The 17,854-nt window shown below is 62.9% G+C and overlaps 2 protein-coding genes across 6 annotated transcripts; one reads left to right on the plus strand and one right to left on the minus strand.

Moving 5' to 3' along the window:
• Window positions 1-1,774: 1,774 nt before the first annotated feature.
• On the minus strand, window positions 1,775-13,238 carry ANO8 (anoctamin 8). Of its 3 annotated transcripts, none has more exons than XM_035728088.1 (19): window positions 13,102-13,238; window positions 11,346-11,853; window positions 10,466-10,576; window positions 10,205-10,337; window positions 9,886-10,024; window positions 9,704-9,800; window positions 8,925-9,041; window positions 8,718-8,845; window positions 8,462-8,623; window positions 8,007-8,159; window positions 7,766-7,892; window positions 7,590-7,645; window positions 7,408-7,482; window positions 5,771-6,574; window positions 5,326-5,481; window positions 5,066-5,197; window positions 4,863-4,973; window positions 3,299-3,965; window positions 1,775-2,466 (listed from the first exon to the last, which is right to left on the minus strand). In XM_035728088.1, the coding sequence occupies exons 2-19, from the start codon at window positions 11,755-11,757 to the stop codon at window positions 2,090-2,092; spliced, it is 3,957 nt and encodes a 1,318-aa protein (XP_035583981.1). In that variant the 5' UTR covers window positions 11,758-11,853; window positions 13,102-13,238; the 3' UTR covers window positions 1,775-2,089. The 3 variants fall into 3 exon arrangements, with proteins under 3 accessions (XP_035583981.1, XP_035583978.1, XP_035583979.1); XM_035728085.1 differs by having other exon boundaries at window positions 5,326-5,517; XM_035728086.1 differs by having other exon boundaries at window positions 5,326-5,517; window positions 11,346-11,962; window positions 13,102-13,199.
• Window positions 13,182-17,266, plus strand: GTPBP3 (GTP binding protein 3, mitochondrial). 3 transcript variants are annotated; one of them, XM_027582896.2, is made up of 9 exons: window positions 13,182-13,397; window positions 13,913-14,166; window positions 14,283-14,369; window positions 14,459-14,661; window positions 14,851-14,923; window positions 15,011-15,154; window positions 15,312-15,477; window positions 15,765-16,043; window positions 16,248-17,266. In XM_027582896.2, exons 1-9 carry the CDS (start codon window positions 13,306-13,308, stop codon window positions 16,471-16,473), a joined length of 1,524 nt encoding a protein of 507 aa, XP_027438697.2. In that variant the 5' UTR covers window positions 13,182-13,305; the 3' UTR covers window positions 16,474-17,266. The 3 variants fall into 3 exon arrangements, with proteins under 3 accessions (XP_027438697.2, XP_027438699.2, XP_027438698.2); XM_027582898.2 differs by having other exon boundaries at window positions 14,573-14,661; XM_027582897.2 differs by having other exon boundaries at window positions 13,355-13,476.
• Window positions 17,267-17,854: the final 588 nt, after the last annotated feature.

Below are 17,854 nucleotides of genomic sequence, written 5' to 3' on the forward strand. Positions count from 1 at the left end.
AACTGTGGTCAACCCCACGCCCTGGATGCCTTGGGTCAGGGTGGCATGCCCACCAGCCACCGCAGAGACAGCCCAGGTGGCCCGGCCTCAAGTGCCCCTGGTTCAGAGACGAGGCATATGGAGCTGCGAGGAACACCCAGCCCAGGGGCTGTTGGTCTGCGAGTTACACACAGCCACTCACGGGCTGTCAGCTAGGCTGGGTTTGGGCCTGAGTTTGGAGACATAGGGGGCATTCAGGCTCCAGGCAGAAGGTTTGAGGCTTCAAACACTGGGCCTGGGGCCAGGGGGAACGCTGCTTCTCCCCCCACACCAGCCCCAAGTGGGGGCCATGGTCTGGGAGCTGAGTGCTAGGGCTTTGCGGGGAAGTGGGGGGTTGGGCCATGGAGCTGGAAGGAACACCAGGCCTTAGGGGGCGCCAACCCCAGATTATCACTGTGGAGCTCCCTGCCTGAGCCAGACCGCTCTGGCCTGGGCCACCCAGCGCCTCCCACGGTGGAAGGTTCTGGGGTTTACCACCTAACTGTGCTGTGGGGTCGAGGGGCTTTTCCTCCCAGCTGTGGGTGGCATTTACATCACGTTGAGTCCCTGTGGTCACAAGGCAGGTGCTCACAAAATACAAGCTGACCTCGGTGGTGGTGTGGTGGGCTGAGTGCCCAGAGGCTCTAGATGCCTTGGGATCCCCAGTCCCAGGGCTCCGTCTGCCCCTAGGCAGGCACGTGGTGTCCTGATTATTAGTACAGTTCAGCTTCAAAGGCCACAGGACAGTGGGAGCCGGTGGCACCCCTGCCCTCACCTCTCTGGCCCTTGAGGGACTGGGTTCGTCTGTCAGTGTCATCCATGGCTCAGGCAGGGGTCCCATGGCCAGGGCCCACTGAGGTCTCCAGAGTGCAGGCTCCTCGGCCAGCCTTTGCCCACCTCTCCTGCCTTTGGGACCGCCCCCTTATTCCTCTGCTCCTTCAGACACCAAACTCTGCCTTCCCACACCTCTGTGCCTTTGCACAGTCTGCTCTCCTGCCTCCAGTGAACCCTGGTTTCTTCTTTCACGGCCCTCCGAAGTGCCCCTTCCTCACGCTGGCTCCCCTGGGCTCCCCCAGCCATGGAGCAGGGCGCATCAGACTCTGAGCCTTTAGCTGTGGACATGCTTGTGGTGGGGGGAGGGGTCGCGTCCCATTCCTGACCACACAACGAAGAGTCCCAGCAACTCAGGTCTGACAGCGGTCCCACAGTGAGGCGTCCCAGCCACTCCCTAATTCCAAACCCAAATGTGCCGTCCCCTCAACATTCAGACTCCGGTGCCAGGTGCCTTCTGATTTTCCTACCCCAAGTTCTTTCCACCGCGAGTGGCTCTTCAGATGACAGCCTGGGGTGGGGGGCAGTTATGCCAGAATGTGGGGCGAAGAGGACTGTGTCACCTCTGTCCCCCTGCAGGGCCAAGACCAACTCAGGACTCAGGCCTGGCACCCAAACTGCTGAGTCTTTCCAACACTTTGAGATTTCTTCCTTTGTCTAGGAGGCTGAGGCCAGGGCCTGAGGCTCTGCATCTCCTCCCAGGGGCCCCAGGCCTGGAGTTGGCCCCCAAATCTGGGCCGACTCAGAGTTGGTGCGGTCTGGAGTTTTCCATCTGTGGCCTCAAGACCCAGTTCTTAGGAGGAGGCCCCCAAGGGTCACAGGATGGGAGGGGCACCCACCCTAGGCCTGCTAGGTACCCCCAAAGCCAGCGCCAACTACAAGTCACTGGGCACCCTGATCCCCCTTCCACTGCTCTGTCCTCGAGCACTGTTGAAATATACTTTTTATTGCATTTCTGCCGTTTTACAAAAATATGACAAAATAAATTAAAAACAAATAAATAATCGCCTATTCTGTGTGTTTTCTGTTGGTTTTTTGGGGTTTCCTTTCGTTTTCCCCATCCAAGTCGAAAGGAAAACGGCAGATGGGGGGGCGGGTCAGCCCCCGGCCCTGCCCCAGGACAGGGCAGCCAATACTGGGGGCCGTCGGGCCGAAGCGCGTTTTCTGGGTGGCAGCCGCCGCCCCGGTCCACGGACTGATATTGCATATGAGAACAGGAAGGCAGGGCGGGCGGGTGGAGCTAATGCCAGGCGCTGGGCCAGCACACGGCCTGGGGGCTGGGGCTGGGCGAGGGCGCCGGGGCCTCGGGGAGCTCGGAGGTGGGCGGCAGCGGCGGGGGCGGGAGGCTATAGAAGCTGGCGTCCCCCGGCAGGGGCTGCGGGGCGGGCGGGGGCCCGGCGAGGGCGCAGGGCGGGCAGTCGGCGGCGGCGGCGGCGGCGGCGGGGGCGGGGGCCTGGCGGGGGGCGGTGCCCTCGCCCCCGCAGCCCCACGGCCCGTCCCACTGCCAGCAGCCTGCGGGCGGCGTCGGGGGCCGGGACAGCGGCGTTGGCGGCGGCGCGGGGCTCCGGCTGCGGCGGGTGCGGAGGGCAGGGGCGCCCACGGGGGCCAGCGCTGTCCCTGCGGAGGCGAGAGGGGCCGTTCCGGGGGGGTGCCGCCCCCGCCGCCGGACCCCGCTCAGACCCTGCCCGCGCTCCCTCCCGGGCTTCCAGGCACATGGAGGGCCTTATTGCTTCTGATCAGTGACAAGGGGTGGGCGTCTTCTGGTGCCTCCCCTGCCTCTGGGCACTGGGCCCCTCCCCATCATGGGGAAAGGACAGTCTGAGGAAGTCCCTCTGATTTCTGACCTGCGTCCCTGGTGCTGCAGCTGCCACCCCTTGGGCTCCCTGGGGGATGAGCTGCTGGAGCCTGGGGCTGGGTTGGGCTGGGGTTGGGACGGCAAGGTTGGGGTGGGGGCCGTGAGGCTGGCACCTCTTGCTCAGCATAGATGTGGGTGCAGCCTGTGGCCGAGCACCCCGAGCTCCCCAGGTGGGGGCAGCTCCAGCCCCCACCTCCAAGGAAGGCCTCCTTGAACAGCTGGGCTGCAGGGTGGGGACTTGCATAGAGGCCTGGGGGGAGGGGGGTCCAGTCCCCCCAGAGTGAGCTGGGTGTGGGGCCTTATCACAGGGGCAGGAGAGGCTGGGCCAGGTGGTGAAGAAGCCTTCTTCATCTGTCCCTGCCCCAGAGCACGGGGGGCGGGGGGCGGGGGCAGGGGGCTTTGGCTGTCGGGGTCCTGGAGACACGGAGGAGGCTTTGACTGAGAGGCTCCACGTACCACGTGCCCAGGTTCCCAGCCGGTACCAGAGACCGGGCCGCCTCTGTCCCCTTCAGCCCCTCTCCCCAGGCCTGGCCACCCCAGCCCTTCCCGCCGAGCCCCGCCCAGAGTCCCCACCCCCGAGTTAAAGCTTGTGACCTGAGCCTTCCTCTTCGGGCCGGGGGGCGTCCGGCTCCTCAGCCGCAGCCTCGTCCATCGGCCCACTCCGCTGGCCTCGGCCTCCTCCACCGCCGGGGGTCCCGTCCAGCCGGGCCTGCCCACCTGCCCCATTGGACCCGGTGTCAGCCCGGGCCCCGCCGAAAGGGAAGAGCTTGCCGGCGTGGAAGGCCTTGGGCGGTGAGTGGCTGCGCTCTGGGTCCCGCCGGGTCTCAGGCGACTTGAGGAACTTGAAGCTGAGGAAGGCTGGCAGGCGGGTGTCGCTACCCGTGGGTGACTGGGCAGGGGGTGGCCGGGCGGCAGGGCCGGCCCCCGCGCCGGCCAGTGAGGATGCAGCCCCAGACGACAGGAACTTGCCCTGCAGCGGGATGATCTGCTTCAGCTTCATGACGTTGTTGGGCGCCAGCAAGGACCCCGGGCGCTTGGGCCTCTCTTGCCCGTGGCCACCTGCCCCGCTGCCCTTGGCCTTGGCGGAGGCCTTCTCGGGGGCAGCGGGGTCCAGCCCTGAGCCTTCGGCCCGAGCCTCCTCCCGGCCGCTGGCATCGCGCTCTCGCCGGGCATGGTGCTCCGCGTGGCGCTGGCGCTCCTCCTCCTCCCGTCGCCGCCGCTGCTGCTGCTGGTAGCGGTGCTGGGCCTGGCGTTCATGTCTCTGCGGGCACAACAGAGCCATTACCGGGACTGGGCGCACGGGGAGGGGGGGGTGGGCAGGTGCCGGCTGAGGCCCCAGGCCCTCGCAGGTGCTCTCTGCAGGAGTGGGGAGAGATCTAAACACTTACTGGGCACCAGCTGCACCCCTGGACCCACCCCGGGGCTCTCTGAGGAAGTAGGGAGAGATCTAACCACTTATTAGGCGCCAACTGCATTCCTGGATCCGTGCCAGTACTTTCTGAGAATTGAGAAGGGAACGGACATTACGGGCCACCGACGCTGTCCCCAGCCATGTGCCAGGCACTGTCTTAAGAACTGGGAGAACGTAAACACATCTTGGGCCTCAACCGTTCTCTGCTTTCTGGAGAACCAGGGACAGAGTCATGACTGACACAGACCAGAGCCACATGTGGCTTTGTCAATGCCAATTTAAGTGATCAAAATAAAACAAAATAAGAATTCTGTCTCTCGGTTGTACCAGCCCCACATCAAGTGCCTGTCGGCCCCCCGTAGTGAGGGATCACACGGGGCAGGCACAGAATGTTTCCATCATCCCGGAGAGCGTCGCCTGGCCCTGATGAGCTCCTTGGCCCACTCGGCAGCTTTCTGGGGAATGTGGCAGAAGCCGGGCTTCTAGGAAGCATCCGCCGTGTCCCTGGCCCCAAACAGGACACTGCCGGCGAGCTGGCGATGACTAAAGGTTCGCAAGTGCCAGGCCGGTGTTGGATGCCACCGGGGATTCCGCGAGGGAGCGGCCCGGGCGGCGCGCTCATCATCACCCTGGGCTCCCACCTCTTTCCCTCCTGCTCAGCAGCTGGCTGCCGGCCGAGGCCGAGAAGCCCCGCTGAGTGCAGGCGGCAGCCGAGCCCGGCCCCTGCTCCCCACCGCCCCCCCGTACCTTGAAGGCCTCCCGGCGCTGGTACTCCAGCTTGGCCATCTCCTCGGCCACCCAGCCTGGGATGTCGGGGATGGCCACGTGGATGAGGTACTTGAGGAGCAGGGCGAAGTGCTGAGGCGACAGAGGAGGAGGCTGCAGGCTCAGGGACGCCTTGCCCCCCGCCCCCGCTTCCCCCCCCCCCCCCACGCAGCCACCGGCCACACCTCAAGCACCACCACAGACACAATGGCCGCCTCGGGGCTGAGCCAGGGGAAGAGGCGCTGCAGCTGCCCGCACTGGCCGATTAGGTAGCAGTTGACCACGATGGCCAGGACGCCCATGGCCTCCATCACCTTCTGCAGGGGAACATGGCGGGGGAGGGCTCGGGTGGGGTCCGGCCACCCTTCCTGGGCCCCCTGCCCCGCTCCACCGCGCCCGGGCTCCCTCCGGGCCTCGGCTCCGAGCCCCTGGCCGCTCCCCACACCTGCCACTGGCCGATGCTCCCAACCCGCTGCCCGAAGGGCCGCTGCAGCCCCGTGCACAGCTTGAGGGCGTCGCTCCGGATCTCGATGAGGTTGTTGACCAGGGCGCACAGAGCAGCCAGGGGGAAGGCAGACGAGAAGAGGACAACGTAGCCGAACTGCACGAACATCTCCTGGTAGTCCTGGAAGGTGTCCTGCAGGCGGGTGCCCGGGTGTGGCCTTGGGCCCCCTCCCTCAGACCCGGATGTCTCCTACCTTCGACTACCTTCTTCTCTCGAGGCCGCCTCCCGCCCTCCGATTCTCCTGAACGGACCCAGAGCTCCCCGCCCGGCAAGTTCCCAGCCACACATCCAGAGCCCCGTTTCCTCACGCCCCCGACCTCCACCCTCAGGCCGCATGCCCTGCCCTGCTGAGGGCCCGGCCTTGGGCCTCAGACACCCTCCTCACCTCATACTTCTTCATACAGCTCTCAAGCTCGGCCTGGGTGAGTTGGGGTGAGTGCTCCTCCTCGGGTGGGTCAATCCAAGACGACCGATTCTGCCGCCGCTGCCTCCGGCCCGAGTCACCTGAGCCAGGCTCTGGGTCCGGGTCCCCGTCTGGCCCCTGGTCACGGCCCTCGCCCCCAGCCCGGCGGAGCAGGGCGGCTGGAGGCTCCCGCGCAGGACTGCCGGGAGCCCCTTCGGCCTCATCGTCTTCTTCGGCCAGCGTGAATACTCCCGGCTCCAGCCCCTTCTCCACCATAGTGGGGCTCCCCTCCTCCAGGAGGGCCTCTGGGCCAGGCCGCCGCCGGCCGGCACCGCGCTCAGCAAAGCTGACCTTCTTCAGCCGGAGCCCGCAGTCCAGGAGGCCGCTGTCCTCGCCCTCCTCCTCGTCATCTTCCTCCTCTTCCTCCTCCTCCTCCTCCTCCTCCTCCTCCTCCTCCTCCTCGCCCTCCCGAGGCCCGTCCCCCACCTCCCCACCCTCCCCTGCCGGCCGCCGCTCCACGGGAGCCTCCTCCTCCTCCTCAGGTGCCCCGCAGCCCCCACCGAGACACCTGCGGGCCCCGCCGCCGCTGCCACCCTCTTCGGCCTGGGGTCCGAGGCGACGGGGTGCGGGGCGCTGGAGGCTCAGCAGGCCGAGCAGGGCGCGGGCCAGCTCCCAGGCCGCCTGCAGGCCGAGCTCGCCGCGGCCCAGCCGCCGGTACAGGTGCGGCTGCAAGACCTCGCGCACGTTCTGGAGGAACTGGCGGGTGATCAGCAGAGTGGCCAGCATCTGGGGGGCAGGAAGAGGGAGGAGAGAGGCCACGTGGGGCGCGGGCGGGGCCCGGGGCACTGGGGCAGGCTGCTGGGGCTGGGGACCCGCCCTCCAGGAGCAAGTTTCCAGACACATGCCCTGAACCCAACTGCCGACTCCGCCCCATGTTAATGATGCCCCAGGACGTGGAGGCCCCGGCACTCAACCTCTGCAGCCTCTCCCACCATTCCTCTGCCACAAACCGTAGCCTGGCAGGCCACAGTGCTCCGAGTCAACCTCCTGGGGTTGCAACGCATGTTTCCACCCTGCTGTGGCTCAGGGTCCCCCTGCTTTGCAGCACTGCCTGGGAGCTCAGCTGGGGCCCAGGGCCTCAGGAGGCCCCTGCCGTCTGCACCCCATCAGCAGAGCCCCGGCCCCTTGGAACATGCACCCTCGGCTCAGGCAGCGTGAGGCCCCAAGCACAGCCACACTGCCCGCCCTGGCGAGGTCCTGCGGGCTCGCCATCTGCCCCTACTTTGGCCCGGGCCATGAGCAGGAGGCCCCGGAGGGAGAGGAGGAGCAGGTGGAACCGCAGGGCCGCGAGCGGGACCAGCACCGCCCGAAGCTGCCGCTCGAGGCTCTGGGACAGGGACAGGACGAGCAGGAGCTGTGGAGGGACCGACGGACAGGTGGACGGACAGATGGGGGGGGCGACAGGCAGAGAGAGGACACACGGACGGACGGACGGACGGACAGAGAGAAAAGGATGGAGGACGGGGGGGAGGGGCTGGAGAGCCCGTGGACCCCTTGGGCCAAGTCCGGCCCCCCACTGGCCACCACTGGGGGGGCACTGCCTTGGGCTGGGGTCTCACCTCTTTCAAGCGCTCCATGTCTTTGAGGTAGAAGCCGATGTAGAAGAGGCTCAGGTAGGAATTGACAAATTGGAACTGTGGGAAGGAAGCAGGGGGGCAATCCCTCTGCTGCCCGGTCCCCAGGAGCCCCTCCTGTGCCCCATGCAGAGCCCTTACTGCCCACCTGCTGGCGCCCAACTCACCAGGACGACTTTGATGATGAGGTGCTTCTCATAGGCGCTCTCCAGCCGGTAATTCTCTGGGGGCCGAGGGGGTGAGTGAGGAGGTGGCCCAGGCCCCCAGAAGGCAGCGCGGGCCCTTGAAGGGCAGTAGGGACCTTCCTCCCCAGGGCAACAGGACCACCCCTTGCAGGGCATACCCATGTCGTTGAGCCAGATGGCGAGCTTCTTATAGCCCTCGGCACTGGCGCTGACCAGCAAGGCCAGCACAACTTTGGGCAGGAAGCGGGCAAGACGGGGCAGCCCTTTCACGCTCAGCACCAGCTCCTGCAGGGGCAGGGGGTTCACAGGTCATCCTGGCATCTGGGCTCAGGCCGGAGTGGACCTGGGCCGGGGGTGGCCAGGTCAGGGCCAAGGCCAGGGCTGGGGGCCGGAGGTCACCTGCAGCTGGAAGCAGCCGAGCATGAGCAGAAACACGCAGGCCAGGCAGGTGAGGCACAAGGGGAGGCTCACAAGCAGCTGGAAGAGCAGCCGCTTCCAGGGCGGGTAGTAGAACTCCTCAGCCCGCGTCACAGGGCTGATGCGCCGGATACCCTGGCAGAGGGTGGGGCTCAGCATGAGGCCGGAGGGGCTGCCCCTGCCCCCACACACCTTTCCCAAGGCCTCGGAATTCAATTTCCCTCCACCATGACTTTGCTTTTGCGGTGCCCCCACCTAGTCCACCTTTCCCAGTCCCTCAAATGCAATTTCCCACGCCTCTCCTTAGGAGCATGCAGAGCCCCCCACCTGGCATACCCTTTCTGATGCTGCAGCCCTATTTCACACCTTGTCTTTGCCCCTGCAGTGCCCCCCCATCTCATTCTTAGAGTCCTTGGACTCAGACACCCCCAACTGACCCTGAACTGGGGTCGTGGTTCCTCCACAGCTTCCCCAGGTGAGTCCAGCGTCCCCCATTTGTAGGCCAGCTCTGCCCCCCTCCGTTTCCACTCCTCCAAGAACAGGGTTGACCAGACCACGTTGAAGAGGGCAAAAACCACACACGATACATCTCGGCTTGTCTGGGGATGGCGGAAGGCTGAGCTGTTAGCCAGGTTGGCCCAGGGAGGAGGGTGTCTCAGGCACTCCAGCCCCAGCCCAGCCCACTCCCAGCACCTGATCAGCCTCCGTAAATGTGTACAGGACAGAGCCAAAGACAGCTGGGTATACCATCGCTGATGTGTAGAAGCCCAGCCAGGCAAAGTACATGGCAATCTTCACTCCAAAGTAGTCACAGATCTCATCTGCCAGGAGCACAGGGGGGTCCTGGTCAGCCCTGCCCGCTTCCTGAGACTCCCACACACCCCCCACCTGGGGCCACACCTAGAGGCTGGTTTTCACACACAGCTTGCACCCATGACTTCATGAGGCGGTTCAGGATGCGCTGCTCGTGGACAGGGAACACCTGCTGGATGATCCCGCGGGCCGCCAGCTCAGGGACTGTTGGGGGACAAGAGAGGGTGAGCCCCACCCTTCTGCCTGTGCCTGGCCTGGACAGTCCCCCCCACCCCCCAGCCCGAAACCCAAGTCACAGTTTTTCCCTGCTTTTAATTCTTCAGAGGCTCTTCCCAGGGGAGGAGTTCTGAGTGGGCAGAATATCTGGTTCTCCTTCAGAATTTGGGAGGTGCAGAGGCAGGCAGGAGGGGGCACAGGAATCCACCTGGGAGGGCGGGGTCCCAGTGTGGAACCCTGTTTTTAAATAAAGCCATTTGGCCTCAGATCACTGCTCCGAAGGTCTGAGGAATGGTGCAAAGCCGGCGTCAGAAGGTGAACTTGGAGCAGCTGGTCTCTTGGAGAGGAAACTGAGGCCCGGGGCCTCACCACACAGTGCGTGGAGTGCTGTCCTTGGTCCTGCCCCTACCTTATCCCAGACGCAGAAAACCATTTCTCTTGGACATGCCTCCCGGGGAGTAAGCCCCACCCTTATGCTAACGCCACAGCCCCCTCACACCATTGATTGCTGTCTCTAGGCCCCACCCAACTCTTCACTAGCTTTTTTGATCGGTTGCCTCTAGGCCCCACCCTCTCGCATTGATAGGTTGTATTCTAAGAGCCCCACCCAACTCCCCACTTGCGATTGGAGATCGGTCCCGCCTGCTTACTGATTGGCTGGTCCTCCAGGAAGCGCACATTGTGCAGCGCCTCGCCCTGCTTGGCCCGTAGGTTCTGCAGCCAAAAGCGGATGATGCTCTGGCGTTCCTGCAGGGGAGAGGGCAGGGCCTGAGCACAGGAAACAGCGGCCCAAGCGCTAGGGCTGCGCCCTGGGAGCCAGAGCTGGCCGCACCTGGGAGGTGAAGAAGCGCAGCTCACTCTCCACATTCTCGTAGATGAAGTCCTCCTCGCAAGAGAAGCCGCGGGTGCCCCCGCCAAACTCGGCCTTCACCGCTTTGCGCAAACCCAGCTCGTCGGCTCCTCGAAGTAGGCTGCCAAGAAGACACGGAGGTGGGGTCATGGGGAGACCCTGGCTCACCGTCCTGGAGCTAGGGTTGGTGTACCTGGCGGCCACCTGGGACAAACGCAAGGCGCTAAACCTCACAGTTGGCGCTTGGAAGGGTGGGGAGCTGGGTAGCAGGGTCAGCGAGAGGCCAGGGATAGAGACTCGCCTCTCATACGTGGCGGTGACGAAGAAGGCATAGGCACGCGTGTGGCGGTGGTGGCGGACTTGCACGATGAGCTCAGGGATGCCCACGCGAATGTGGTTCAGCAGCCATAGCAGCGTGTGGTCATCAGTCGTGTCTGCCAAGGGGCACAGGGACTGATGGCTCTTGCCACAAGGGGTCCCAGGCCTCTTACAGACTTCTACTCAGGGGAGCCCAGCTCAGGGGAGCCCATCTGGGCACCGGGCAGGCGGCGGGCACAGGTACCTGGAAAGGTCATCAGCACGTCGCAGTTCTCCGTGGGCACTGTCTTCATCCACGCCTTGTGAGACACCAGGTAGCGACCAGCCTGCAGAAGCCGCTTTCCAAAAAGCTTATCTAGGGGGCAGGCAGGGCAGGGCCCAGGTCAGGCCACTCCCAGACGAGGACCCCAGCCTCCAGTTTAGTCCCTTGAGCCCTAGCCCCTGCTTGCACACTGGCCACGGCTCTTCCGCACTCAGTCTGGCATCCGGGGACCTGCAAGCTTTGGCCTCGGCTCGTTTCCTTCCCTCTTCGTCCTTGCACCAGCCAGGCCTTCCTCCAGGAATGCCCTTCCCCCAGGTCCTCCTTTACAAATCTTACTCATTCTTGAGGCCCAGCTCCGCCTCCAAAACCACAATCGATGGGGCGCTCACTAGCAGCCCTGAGCGCTTCACCACATCATGTCAGCGCGTCCTCATAGCTGGGCGCGGTTCTTACCCCCATTTCACAGGTGAGAAAACTGAGGACCAGGGCGTTTAAGTCACGCACGCAAGGTCACACAGGCGAGCTGGGATTCGAACCCAGGACCGTGATTCCGTATCCTCTGCGAGGAGGCTCTCTCAAGCGCATCCCTGCTGGGCTGCGATCCGGTAACCCAAAGGGGTGACTGAGATCAGCCCCGGGTCGGGGCCCTCGGAGGGGCGTGTCCGAGTCTCTGCGCTGGGACCCTCGACCCCTGTACCGTACCAGCCGCGCTGGCCCCGCCGCAGCCGCAGTGCCGGGAGAAGCCGGCCCCTCGACTGGACTCCAGGCCCAGGACGGCTGACCCCAATCCCACTCCCCGTCCAGCCGCCGCGCGCACCACAGGCACCTGCAACCCTGTCAGATCCAGCCGCCGCACACATACCCAGAACTCCAGACGCCGGGGCTGCAGGCTCGCCGTCAGGCGGGGGCCTCTTGCCACGCTCGCCCTCCAGGGACGTGCCCCCGGCACTGGAGGTGGCTTCGGCCATGGCGAGGGCAGGGCAGGTCAGGGGCTGCGGGCGGCCCGAGCGCCGGGGGGCCCCGGGCTCATCCGGCCGGTGCAGCCGCGGAGCGCGCTGGAGGTGGAGACAAAGGCCGCGCCCGCCCGCGCCGGCCGCCGTCCCCGCGTGCCCGAGCGCTGCTTCTCGTCTCCGCCCGCGCGGAACCTCGATTCTCCTCGTCCCCGCGCACGTCGCTCTTGGGTTCTCGACTCCGCCCGTGTTGTTTTCTGGATTTCGTTCTCGCCCGCCCACTTCGCTTTCTGGTGCTTGTCTCCGCCCGCACCGAAGATGCATTCACCGAGGATGTGTCTCCGCCCGCGTCGAATTCTGGGTCTCGTCACCGCCCGTCCCGGGCCTGGATTCTCCGCCTCCGAGCCTTAGTTTCCCCATCTGCAAGGGCGCGGTTTGGAATCTTGAGTTGGGCGTGATTTGACCACGGCGGGACGTGGGAGGGGGAGGGCCTGGGCGGGGTTGATTCCAGGTATCAATAACTTCACATCTAGAGTACGAATTAATAGTTTACAGCAAGTCCTGCCTCAGGGCCTTAGCATGTGCCAGTCAACCACTTAAGGCACTCCTCACGCCCTTCCCGTCCAGTTAACCCCTGCGCCCCTCAGGAGGTAACCTCCTCAGAGAGGACCCGATAGAGCTGCCAAGTTTAGCAAATAAAAGTACAGTCCTCCCACTGTATGAAAGAATTTCAAGCAAACGAATACATTTTTAGTATGTCCCAAATATTACATGGTACATAGTTATACCAAAACCTTACTTATTGTTTACCTGAAATTCACATTTAACTGGGCGTTCTGTATTTTATCTGCACCCAGAACCCTGATCGTCCTGAGTAGCCTTTTCTGTTAGACTGGGAGCCCAGAGAGGGCAGGGGCCCCTTCTGGTTCTTAGCGCACACAGTAGACACTTGATGTATACTTATGACAGATGGGACAACTCGGAGAAGGCGAGTGTCCGCGTTTGTCACTCTTTGACAAATGAAAAAGTTAAGCGGGTCGAGGCAGGAATTAGAACTCTAGCGGGTCCGACAGAGTCTTCCCAAGTGCAAGTGCGTCGCCCGCCCGCTCCGTCCAAGAACCAGAGAATTGTCCGTGCGAAAGAGCCCGCGGAGACCCCGCCCAGCCAGTGCCTGGAATTCCACCATCAGCGCTTTTATTCCGCTATTCTGCGCTGTCCTGGTTTAACCTGAAAGTAATCCCCGAGAGTCCCCTTTCTGGCTTTCGGGGAGCCAGACACAGACCGGACATTCAGCTCTGCAGGAGCAGGCCTGGGCTAGGAAAGCCCAGAAGGCAGAGAGGGCTATGCTGGGGATTCCAGAAAGGTGTCCTGTCAGAGGGGGACCTTGGAGCTAGGTCCTGAGGATGAGTTTGTCAAATGAAGAAGGGAATCCGAGGAGGAGGGAACGGCGGGAGGGAAAGCTGGGGGAGGAGCGAGAAACTCGGAGAGTTCTGGGAACACAGGTAGGAATCTTCCCAGAAATTTGAACTAGATTTTACTAGGACCAGTGCGTGGGTTCCCCGGAACTCATCCCTCTCCGCCCCTGAGATGCTCTTGCTTCGCCTAAAGCCACGGGGTGGCCAGATGGAAAATACGGGGCTGGAACCCTCGCCTCGGTGTAATTCCTACCGCCCTGGGCGAAGCCTGGTTCTTCCTCCCACTCTTCATTTCCGGTGTCTCGGATACCCGAGGTTCTAGGATCGTAGAAATTCGGTCTCATGTTGCCGGGGGAACGCCATTTCGCTGCACCCCCGCGTCCAGCCGCTTCCCCGCCTTTGCCCTGACATTAGCCAATAGAAACGAAGATCTTCAGGGGGTCTCCTAAGGGGCCCAATGATGATCGAGAATCGTGGAGCACTTTACCAGTCACGCCGCGGAGTGGGTGGAGCCTCCTGTCAGGACTGGAAGCCACCCAGGCAGAGAGGGTAGGCGGGTCGCCGGTTGTGAACCCATGTGGCGGGTGTTGTGGACCCTAGTAGCTCGGGCCGCACGTGGGCCTCGCAGGTGGGGCGATACGGGAAATGGGTGTGACAGCGTGGGGTGCTGGTTGGGCTCCAAACCCTCTTCCTGGGATCTGGGTCCCAGTTGCCTGGGGCAGAACCACCTTTCACATTTTCCCAAGCCCCAATCCGTTCATCCCCCTGCCGCAGAGCCCACATCTGGGTCACCTGTTGGCCTCAAAGTACCCATTCGGGTCACACTCTGACATCAGCGCCCTCACCCTCACAATATATTCACCCCCCTGCCGCAGACCCACATCTGGGTCAACTTTTGCTCTCAGAGACCTCAATTGGGTCACCCTCTGGCCTCAGACGCTCCAATCTGCCCATCCCCCAGCCTCAGAGCCTCCACCTGGGGCATCTTCCGAACATCCAGCGCTCTATCCACCTGCCACTCAGCCACAGAGCCTCCCAGAGGCACTGATTCTTCTCTTCTCCAGTCCCAGATCGTGCACGCGCCAGGGCAGCGGCGCCCCGGCCCCCGGTTCCGGGGCCACTATCTTCGCGCTGAGCTCCGGCCAAGGCCGCTGCGGCATCGCGGTGATCCGGACCAGCGGTCCTTCCAGCGGCCACGCCCTCCGGAGTCTCACGGCGCCGCGGGACTTGCCCCCGGCTCGCAGCGCCTGCCTGCGCCTGCTCAGCCACCCCCGTTCCGGGGAGCCGTTGGACCACGCGCTGGTGCTCTGGTTCCCAGGTGAGGGGTTCCAGATCCCGAACCTGCTGTAGCTCTCATGACCCAGTTTCCCACCCCCCCCCACCCAAGGCGTTTGCCTAGCCTTACTCTCCTCGACTCCCGTCTCACCACACTAGGTCCCCAAAGTTTCACGGGTGAGGACTGCGCGGAGTTCCACGTGCATGGAGGCCCGGCGGTGGTGAGTGGCGTCCTGCAGGCCCTGGGTGAGTCTGCAGCCTTGGGTTCGAAGTCTGGCTCTGCCAGTGGATCTGGGTGGGGGCCAGGGAGCTCAGGATCCACTACCTTCCCGCAGGCAGTGTGCCAGGGCTGCGGCCGGCCGAGGCTGGTGAGTTCACCAGGCGGGCATTCGCTCACGGGAAGCTGAGCCTGACCGAGGTGGAGGGGCTAGCGGATCTAATTCATGCAGAAACCGAGGCGCAGCGGCGGCAGGCACTGAGGCAGCTGGACGGGGAACTGGGCCACCTCTGCCATGGCTGGGCCAAGACTCTCACTAAGGCAAGCCCCCTCTTCACCCATTCCCTGCCTCAGAGACTCCACCTGCCCATTCTCTGTGTGAGAGCTTCCTGTGCATGAAGCCTCCAGTCTGGTCCCTTGGGTCAGACTTGACCTGGGCACATTGTGTGTGTGTGGGAGGGGGGGGTTCCTGGGTTACCACATCACCACTCCGTCCCCCTACCCCCCCAGGCTCTGGCTCATGTGGAGGCCTATATCGACTTTGGTGAGGATGACAACCTGGAGGAGGGCGTCCTGGAGCAAGGTGGGTCCTCCTAGCGGTTGGGGCACCTGTCATCGTAGCCCTTGGAGGCCCCCTCACTCCCTCCCCTCTGCTTTCTTCCATCCACAGCTGACAGCCAAGTGCGGGAGCTGGAGCTGGCACTGAGCGCACATCTTCGAGATGCCAGGCGCGGGCAGAGGCTTCGCTCAGGGGCGCACGTAGTGGTCGCAGGACCCCCCAACGCTGGCAAGAGCAGCCTGGTGAACCTACTCAGTGCGTGGGGGGGCGGGGCCTAACTCCGGGGGCGGGGCCGGAGCTGGGGAGCTGTTTGGGTGTGGGGGAGGAGCCGGGAGGTGGAGTCTGGGGGAGGGGCTCTACGGCCCCCACCCCGCCCTCTTCGCGATAACTCCCACCCCCCATTCCGTCCCAGGCCGGAAGCCTGTGTCCATAGTGTCCCCGGAGCCGGGGACCACCCGCGACGTGCTGGAGACCCCCGTGGACCTGGCCGGGTTCCCGGCGCTGCTGAGCGACACGGCGGGCTTGCGCGAGGGCGTGGGGCCGGTGGAGCAGGAGGGCGTGCGGCGCGCCCGCGAGAGGTAGGCTGGTAGGGTGGTGGGAGGGGGAGACAGAGCCCTTCCACTTCCATTTCTCCTTGCTGCATTTATTTTGTGTCCCTCCCGAATCAGGAAAGGCTGCTAAGGTCTCTTGGGTGGGGGCTCTGATGTGGGGAGAGCCACCGCGTAAATTCAGCCTCTGTTCCTGCCCCGCCCCTCTTGCCCTGCCCCGCCCTCACATGCCATGCCCCGCCCCTCTTGCTCTGCCCCCGCCCCCCCCAGGTGCCCTTAATTACTGAACTCTTGGTTGGTTCTCCCTGTTCCCCCAGGCTGGAGCAGGCTGACCTCATTCTGGCAGTGCTGGATGCTTCTGACCTGGCCTCTCCGTCCAGCTGCAACTTCCTGGATACCGTTGTCGTCCGCCCAGGCGCTGGGAGCCCCAGGGAGAACAGCCAGCGCCTCCTGCTGGTGCTGAACAAATCGGACTTGCTGCCTCGAGGGGGCCCAGACCCCAGGCCCGACCTGCCCCCGCACCTGCTGCTGTCCTGCTTGACCGGAGAGGGTTTGAATGGCCTCCTGGAGGCGCTGAGGAAGGAGCTGGCTGAAGTGTGAGCGGCTCCCCCGCCCCGCCTCCGCCCGTCCCTGTTCTGCAGCCGGCCTCAACCCAAGTTCCAGTCAGGGCAGAGCCACTGGCTTTGGACACGTACCCGCCCCCCAGGCTCATTTTCTGGGTCCACAAAATGCAAGTGATCATCCCCCTTCCAATGGTAGTTGTGAAAGTTGAGAAAGACAGCATCCTTTGTCCCTTCCAGGTGTGGGGACCCGTCCACAGGCCCACCACTTCTGACGCGTGTAAGACACCAGCATCATCTCCAGGGCTGCCTGGATGCCCTCGGCCACTACAAGCAGACAAAAGACCTAGCCCTGGCTGCTGAGGCGCTGCGACTCGCCCGGGGCCACCTGGGCCGCATCACCGGCGGAGGGGGCACTGAGGAGGTCTTGGACATCATCTTCCGGGACTTCTGCGTAGGCAAGTGAGGGGACCACTGAAGCGCCCAGCCAGGCTGGGGGTGGGGAGGGGCCAGAAGCCCTGAGGCATGTGGGAATAGCTTAGGCCGAGTGAGAATCTCATCCTCTGAGGGAAGAACTTGGCCCCAGGACGATGAAGCAAAGTGCCTCCTTCAGAGGTGGTAAGCTCCCTGTTGCTGGGTGTAGCTTAGTTCCCTGGCAGGGACATGCTAGGGGTTCCAGCCCTGGCGTGGAGCTCAACGGAGGTCCCTTTGGGTTCCGATGCTGGGGGAGTAGGAGTGGACGGTTGCGGTAGGGGCGGGAGGGCCTCAGAGATCTTTGTTTTGTGGTTTTTAATTTATTTTGCAAATACTAAAGGAATAATAAAAAAAATTCAGGTGATCCAGAAATGCTTAAACATGGAAATCTCCCCCCGCCCCATCCCTTGGGGTCAGTTTGTGTCCTTCCAGAATTCTCTCTGCTGTTCTGCATACTTGTGGATACACCTATAAAATATGTTTTGTCTTGTATTTTGTACATAAAGTGTGTGTATTGCTCTGCAAGTTATCATTCTCTTTTTTAGTATTAATCTTGAAGCTTTGCCTCTTATGTTTTATTTAATTTATTTCTTTATTTGCCTCTTATATTTTAAAAGAGACCTGCAAGATCCCAGGTCCCTATGCCCTCTGAGCTTATGCATTCATTCCCTCAGTAACTGTCAAGCACCTGCTATGTGCTAGAGTTGCACACGTCATTTTATTGTTTTTTTTTTAAAGATTTTATTTATTTATTTGAGAGAGAATGAGAGACAGCATGAGAGGGAGGAGAGTCAGAGGGAGAAGCAGACTCCCTGCTGAGCAGGGAGCCCGATGTGGGACTCAATCCCGGGACTCCAGGATCATGACCTGAGCCGAAGGCAGTCGCTTAACCAACTGAGCCACCCAGGCGCTCTTATTGTTTTTTTTTAAGATTTTATTTATTTATTTGAGAGAGAGAGAATGAGAGATAGCGTGAGAGGGAAGAGGGTCAGAGGGAGAAGCAGACTCCCTGCTGAGCAGGGAGCCCTTTGTGGGACTCGATCCCGGGACTCCAGGATCATGACCTGAGCCGAAGGCAGTCGCTTAACCAACTGAACCACCCAGGCGCCCCCCATTTTATTGGGTTTTGATAACAGCACAACGCAGTGAGTATTTTGTTATCGTTTTGCAGATGAGGAAACTAAGGCTCAGAGAATTAGTTGCTTGACATCCCCACCTTTGGGATTTGCACATAGGTTTGTTTGGACTTCCAGTCTGAGTTTGCTGCAGGCCTTCTGTGCAACAGGCCAAGTGCAGGATGCTGGGAACACAAAGGGGACTAATTGTCACAGGTGCTGCCCCTGCCTGAGTTAGAGACCTAGTTCCTTATAGTG

This window comes from Zalophus californianus, chromosome 1 (genome assembly GCF_009762305.2).
Source record: "Zalophus californianus isolate mZalCal1 chromosome 1, mZalCal1.pri.v2, whole genome shotgun sequence".
NCBI classification, from domain to species: domain Eukaryota; kingdom Metazoa; phylum Chordata; class Mammalia; order Carnivora; family Otariidae; genus Zalophus; species Zalophus californianus.

Bases quoted from the DNA above. Each gene is read 5' to 3' on its own strand.
- ANO8 (XM_035728085.1), bottom strand. From the start codon at position 11,757: ATGCATCTTCGGTGCGGGCGGAGACAAGCACCAGAAAGCGAAGTGGGC. The intron at 10,338-10,465 runs GTACCTGTGCCC...GCCCCTTGGCAG, and splicing joins CGTGCTGATGACCTTTCCAG to ACACGACTGATGACCACACG. The intron at 3,966-4,862 runs GTACGGGGGGGC...TTGTGCCCGCAG, and splicing joins AGCGCCGGGAGGCCTTCAAG to AGACATGAACGCCAGGCCCA.
- GTPBP3 (XM_027582896.2), top strand. From the start codon at position 13,306: ATGATGATCGAGAATCGTGGAGCACTTTACCAGTCACGCCGCGGAGTG. The intron at 13,398-13,912 runs GTAGGCGGGTCG...TCTCTTCTCCAG, and splicing joins AAGCCACCCAGGCAGAGAGG to TCCCAGATCGTGCACGCGCC. The intron at 14,370-14,458 runs GTGAGTCTGCAG...ACCTTCCCGCAG, and splicing joins TGGCGTCCTGCAGGCCCTGG to GCAGTGTGCCAGGGCTGCGG.